At 57.1% G+C, this 6,925-nt stretch overlaps 1 protein-coding gene across 1 annotated transcript; it reads right to left on the minus strand.

Moving 5' to 3' along the window:
- Positions 1-623: 623 nt before the first annotated feature.
- Sstr5 (somatostatin receptor 5) lies at positions 624-6,444 on the minus strand. The gene is made up of 2 exons (XM_010620543.1): positions 6,363-6,444; positions 624-2,955 (listed from the first exon to the last, which is right to left on the minus strand). Exon 2 carries the CDS (start codon positions 2,943-2,945, stop codon positions 1,833-1,835), a length of 1,113 nt encoding a protein of 370 aa, XP_010618845.1. The 5' UTR covers positions 2,946-2,955; positions 6,363-6,444; the 3' UTR covers positions 624-1,832.
- Between the last annotated feature and the right edge of the window lie 481 nt (positions 6,445-6,925).

Here is a 6,925-nt window from a genome sequence, read left to right on the forward strand (position 1 = left end):
CTCCACTCCGTGTCCCCCACAGAAGATACTTCGGACAGCTATACGCCGTGGCCTCAGGCTGGTGGAACCTGGGGCGGGGGGCTCGATGTCAAATCAGTCAGGAGAAGGTGATCTGAGCAGAGATCTCTAAGCCATCTGCTTGCTGCTGTTACTTATTCGGAGCAGATGCTCTTTGCATCCAAGTCCCGGGGAGGATGACAAGCCTTGGATTCCTCCCTGGGCACTTCCCTCCTTGGGATGCCGGCCCCAGTGTGTAGAGGTGGGTTTTGTTTCCAGCTAACCGGTGACTTGGGCACAGAGTTCTGGCAACCCACACGAAGACCCTCATCCCTTCTCTGGAGCTGCTGCTGAGCCCAGGAAACCAAGCAGGGCCGGACCCAGTCAGAACCCTGACAACACCACCTTTTAGAGAACTCTGTTTAAAACACCTGCCTCACTGTTTAGCCGCCCTGCTCCCCACTTACAGCTGGGTCTGTCTACCCCTACACCACCTACTTTGTCAGGGTTTAGCTTGCTGGGGCCAGGGCAGCCTTATACCTACAAAATGCTCTGGTTTGTGCCGACTTTGCTCAGTTATAGGGACAATATTTGCTTTGGGAAAGAATCAAACATTTATTCTCTAATTTATTCAGGGAGCAGGTTGTCAAACACAAGCGCCTTTGGTTCGCAGAACATGTTCCAGGATCGGCCGTCTGGGTGTCACACTGGAGACTCAGCAGCACTGGCTTGGCTTTACCCTGCCCTGTCCCCTGCATCTTCCTGGGGTGGGGGAGCGGGGCTGGGCAGTGTCAGGTAGGGCTGTCCCAGAGCAGAGGACTGTGGAGCCGATTCCTCTTTCCAGCCACAGACAGAAGTCAAGGTATCCTGGGGGCCCAGCAAGGTGGTGGCACAGGGATTCACTCCTGGCCTTGGTAGGAGAGAAGTTGTCCTGGGCTAAGAACAGTCCCGGGGGGTGGATTCTCAGGGCCCATACCTGCTGGCATTGCATCCATCCACACAGTACCTTCCTCCCAGGCTGCTATTTATGCTGGAAGGCAGAGCTCTCCCAACCCCCACCTGTCTGCTTGTCCTGCTCCTTCTCCAGGCCAGAGCTCCTGACTGACCCAGCAGGGTCCTCACAGCCTTCAAACATTGACCTCCAGCAGGGCTCTTAACCCCAGCTTGCCTTGCTGGCACCTGGACAGAACTCATCCCCAGGTTGGCCATCTCCATGCCTGCCCTGTCCACAGTTCCCACCGCCGGGCCACGTGGACAGGAGGGTAGGGCCCTAAAGACAGTGTTCCCTCTGGGAACCACAGGGAATACCGGTGCTGCACCTGCTGCCCCAATGTCCACATAGTCTCAGGGCCAGTGAGGACCTGGGGCTGTTGCCTGGCCCCTGGGATCTCCAGGGAATGGAGGCCAGAGCAGAGTGCATTCGAGTCTTTCATTTCTCAAGAGTAGCACTTGGCGCCTGACCAGGTGACACAGAGCTCCCATGACGAAGGGCACATGCAGCAAGGCCTCATACCGATGGTCAGGAAGTGTACCTCTGCTGGCTCCCACGGCCTGCAGGCTGAGATAGGCTAGGCTAGGACAGGAGCAGAAGATGCCAGACACTTCTGGGGACATAGCTGACTCCCCCAAGGCTCCAGAACCAGTCCACATAGAGAGAGGGGCTGGTGGAATGACAGGCTCACTGCAGGATTCCACCCATGGCTGTGCCCCAGGCAGCTCCTTTCTTTATGCCGCTGCTAAAGAGTTCCTGAGGTGCAGCCCAGGGATAGGCGCCTCAGCACACCCTCCCACCAGGAAGATAGCACTGGGCGGTCCCTGAAAGACCCAGGCAGCTCTCATAGCCGGCTGGTCTGCATGTGCCCGTTTGTCTGGCAGCTGCGTGTAGGAGGCAGCGTGACCTCCTGCAGCCGGCCACTCTTGTCCGGCCGTGGTTCCGTGGCGTCAGCGTCCTCCATCCCGTAGCTCCCACGGACGCACAGAACCTTGCGGAAGCTCTGGCGGAAGTTGTCAGAGAGGAAACCGTAAAGCAGCGGGTTGGCACAGCTGTTGGCATAGGACAGGACCACTACGAAGAAGTAGAGGCCAGCAGAGGCAGGCTCCTCCGGCAGCGTGAAGGCCAGGTTGACAATGTTGACGATGAAGAAGGGCAGCCAGCAGCCCACAAAGACCAGCACCACAACTACCACCATGCGGGTTACCCTGCGCTCGGATCGCCGGCCTCTCGAGGACCCTGCGCGCATGCCTGCAGCCTTCACTTTCACTACAATGAGCAGGTAACAGAGGCAGATGACCAGCAGCGGCCCGAAGAAACCCAACACAGACGTGTAGGTGATGAAGGCCGCACTCCACAGCCCTGCAGGCTCTGGCCAGCTGAGGTTGCAGGTGCCCCAGCCCTCCTGCACGTCCGAGAAGACCAGCAGTGGCAGGGACATGAGCAGCGAGAAGGCCCAGACAGCGGCGCTGGTCAGCTTGGCCACTCGTGGGCGGCGCCAGCGGGCAGAGCGGAGCGGGTGGACCACAGCCAGGTAGCGGTCGATGCTCATGACGGTCAGGCAGAAGATGCTAGTGAACTGGTTGATGCCATCCAGCGTCATGACCAGACGGCACAGGAAGGGGCCGAAGGGCCAGTAGGACACAGCGTTCTGTGTGGCCAGGAAGGGCAGGCCCAGCATGAGCAGCACATCCGCCACGGCCAGGTTGAGGATATACACGTTGGTGACCGTCTTCATCTTTGCGTGTCTCAGCACCACGTAGATGACCAGCCCATTGCCACCCAGCCCCACAGTGCACACCAGCAGGTACAGCAAGGGCACCAGGATGGCCCGGGCCCCTGCTGATGGTGCTGCCCCTACGGGAGTCCCATTGTGGCTGTCTCCGGGGCTGGCAGCCGAGGTGTTCCAGCTGGGTGTGAAGGAAGGGTACAGAGGCTCCATGGAGGCCACCTGCATGTGTGTGTCTCTGTAAGAGAAGGGAGAACCAGTGAGTTAGACGCATCCGGCATTCCTTCCTCCGGGCCCATCCTCAGCTCCGCCTGCCCGACGGCGGTAGGTAAACACGATTAGTCATGTTCAACTCAGCCGGGAATCACATTAAGCAAATTGTTTGGAAAAGAAGCCCAGAGAGGAAGAAGCAGCCACCGTGGGGACATCAGGGCAGGCGGCTGGTGAACTGAGACCAACATCTGCTGATACCTCTGTGGCTGCCCTGTGAGCTGTACTCCACGGCTCCCCCAAGACAGCACTGCAGGAGTGCAAGCCCTGCCTAGCAGTTTCTACTTCCCAGGGCTCCAGAGCACACGTCTGGCCTATGGAGAGACAGGGCTGCAGAGAGCTCGCACAGCCAGTAGACACCCCCAGGACATGGCCTGACCTCCAGCTCCTTTGGGGCCTGGGCCTTCCTTCCACAGGAGGCTCTGCCATGGCCCACCAGGCCCCAGGGAACACCATTTCCTGTGAGCATATCCACCCCCAAGCAGAGCTGTTCCGAGTCCACGCCGCAGTGATCACCCCAAAGGTCCAGCGCCCAACAGTGGCTGGTCAACCTGTCTAGACAGGGCTGTCATGACTCGGGAAACAACCTGAAAGGTGTTGCTATCACAGCCTTGAGGGACACATGGGGGCAGCAGCTCCTCCGAGGCCGGCCTGACTAGGATGAGGTTCACTCCCTCCCCAGCAATGATTTCTTTTGCCCCAGGCAGTGACATAACAAGGAACGAGGCGAATGCTTACTGTCTTGTACAGCACAGTAGCCATGAACAAATGAACACAAGATGCACAGAACAGTGACAGCCAAGGAAACCCACAGGGCAGAGGCTTGGCCTGGGGGCTTTACAACAAGCAGCCTAACCCGAAGGCAGTGGGGCCGGCATGGGGGCTTTGGGGACAGACACTGAGACAGGTAAAGAGGATGCTGGCATCTGTTGGATCAGGTGACAGATAAACACTCTTGTTACAGCATCTTGTGTTTCCCTGTGCGTTTGAAATCTTTCATTAAAAACGATAAAGAAGGGATTTAGCTCAGTGGCAACACGCCTGCCTTGCAAGTACAAGGTGCTGAGTTCAATCCCTGGTACCGAGGGGAAAAACAAAAACAGAAAAACAATGAAAAAGAAAATAACTTCTCCCCTGATGAAGAGGGCACTGGGAAGGGCTAGGGCTGGTACCTTGCTGAATGCCACTGAAGCAGACAGCAAGGAATCCAAGCACACGAAGAACCCAGACAAGGGACAGGTCCATGCAGGGACGGGAGTCCTCTGGTCTGAGCCAAGGCCACTACACCGTGCTACCCCGGAGCTCTGGACTTGTTCACTGACCCATGGTGACCAGTGCAGACAGAGGATGCCCATGGCTTCTGGGGAACTCATCCCGGGAACACCAGGGTGCTGAGTGGAGGCAGCCAAGATCTAGAAGACAGGGAAAAAGGCCGGGAGAACCCAGAACAGCTACTGTGACTTAACTGATAAGCTTAGAACATACTCTGATGTATTCAGGACCCTCAAGAAAGGCATGGATGAAATATGAGATAATTTGGCCTTTTACAAAGGAAAAGTAACAGGCATCTGTTTCTAAAATTCACAGATTTGGGGCACACAAAAAAATAGTCATTCAAACAAACTAATAACAACAAAACAAAACATAAACCCACAAAAGTCAAGACTGACTCCAGCCTGGAGAATACTGAAGAGAACTAGAAGAAGGCGAAGCGAACACAGCACGTGGTCAGGGAGGAGAAGCAGGGCCAGAGGGGTGGGGCCCCTGAGGCACCACTGAGTCCTATCCTGAGCAGAATAGAGTCAGGGGAAAGCAGCACTATCACAGCTGCCAGGCTTCAGGAAAAAGGGGACATCCTGATGAAAAACCAAAGAGGTGAAGGGTTGGCGCCAGCCTGAGAGACAAGCATCACCCTGGAGTCCTACTTGAGGAAAGGAAAGCACACTCTCTGTTTTGCTGGATTTGTGCCCGAGTGCCAAGTGTACTGACCGGTGTGCTGTGATCCTCTGTGAAGCGTGTGACAAAATCCTATTTAATAAAAAGGGGAAGTACCAGACTGGAATGACTGCATTTTATGATTTTGCCCAGGAGTCCTTCGGGCAAACCTCTGGTCTGAAGAGTAACTCTGGGTTGGGGGAGAGGCCAGGTCAGTGGGGGCCCATGTCTGTACCTGGCCTGGAGCGAACCTTTCCTAGGAGCCTTGACACTGGACGTTGGCCTCAGAAGGGAAGCCTGTTTCTGTGGGAAGCCTCTGTAGCATGGATTCTAGCAGGGGTGTGGTCTGGGGATGTGGCGGGCATGTAAGAATCTAGGAGACCAGGATGCACAAGCCAGTTGCAGAGGCCTGCAGGTCACCCCTCCCCAAAATACCAAGGAGGGACCTCTGGCCCAAGCCCTGTGGGACCCAATGGGGACTGGGTAGAGACAATGGAGGAGCCCCTAAAGGGGAGCTGTCTATCCCCAGGAGGGCAGAGGGCCGGTGGGGCTCAGATCCTGGCTAGCACAAGCCCTGGGCTTTCTGAGCAGCAGCTCCTGAATGCATATTTGATCTTAAATCAAACAAATTCCCATCTTTTATGGGAGCTCTCAGCTGCTCAGCATTCCTGAGGCCACCCAGACCCTGAGAGGGGCTCTGAAGGTGGCCGGGTCACTGCTCTGCTGTCTCTATAAACACTCCAACTCCCCAGGTACACTTCAGAGCAGGAAAGAACAAAATAGGCCCATTGCACTCTGCCTGCCTCTTATAATTCTGCAGGAGCCATTATTTGGAAGCAGCAATCTTTGTTACAAAAATTACACGCTCATGGGAAAATTGCCCTGGGGACCATTCAACTGTGGGGGAGAGAAGTGAGAAAGGAGCCAAAATGGGCCTTGGGCCCCAGACAGCCGCTCCAGGAAAGGACCTGCTCGGGAGCCTCCCAGCAGGGCACTGGGCAGGCCCACGCCCACGCCCACTCCAGCTTTCTGTCCACACTAGCCTGTGATCTCAGGGAAGCTACCAAGCTTCCAGGCCCCGGCTTCGGTGTCATGAAGTCCTACAGACTGAAGTTGCTGAAGAGATGAAAGGAGCCAAAGCGTGCAAGCATGCTGTGCAGAATGCCCGGAGCTGTCATAGCTCTCACAGTCTGTCCTGAACAGCCCGCATCTCCTCCGAGCATCAGGAAACGCATCTCCCTGGACCACGGGGGAGAAGAAGGTGTGTGTAGGGGCATACTTCACAGGAGCCTGGGGACAGAAGCGGACCTCAGCACCAGAATCCCCCCTGGCTGGTGGCCAGAAGCCGGGCACCTCAAGACCCCTCCCAGGCCGGGCCAGTCCTGGCAAAGGTCAGTAGCAGCTGAGAGAGATGCTCAGGGCACTCCTGGGCCCACTCACCTGGAGGCTGTGGACACCTGGTGCTCCTCCTATGCTGGGTGGAGCCAACAGCGTGTCAGCCACCCCAGGATGAGTCTTCTGAGCTCTGCTTCTGCCTTTGAGAAAAGTGGGCTGGAGGCAGCTCTGCTTTGGTTCCCTCACCCCTCTGTCCTTAAGGCAGCCTGGGTGGGGGCTGGCCCAGGGCAGGAGCAGGGAAGTCAGCACTGCACAGCCTCCTCAGGGCTCAGCAGGTCTGCAAGACCACCTCCTGCCCCAGCACACTTCTTTGGAAATGTCAGCTTTATGGGGAAGCCCTGCAGGGGCACGGTCGCTGCTCCTCTCACCACCTATGCCGGAAGGAGGCTCTGGGCCTCCCTACCCCCGCCCCACCTCTTTCTCCCAGCTTCAAAGGTCTCACTTTGGGCTCCTGTCCTCCCCTTTCTGCCCCAGAGGGCACCTGACAGCCCGCAGGTCCCCGGTGGGTGGATTCCTGCGGAGGGGTGGGTACGCTGAAGTTCAGGCATGACCCGGGGCACAAATGCCGAGCCATGGGTGCCCTGGGCCCGGAGAGCACAGTGCTGCCC

Source organism: Fukomys damarensis, unplaced genomic scaffold (genome assembly GCF_012274545.1).
Source record: "Fukomys damarensis isolate Sample0158 unplaced genomic scaffold, DMR_v1.0_HiC HiC_scaffold_34, whole genome shotgun sequence".
Classification (NCBI taxonomy): domain Eukaryota; kingdom Metazoa; phylum Chordata; class Mammalia; order Rodentia; family Bathyergidae; genus Fukomys; species Fukomys damarensis.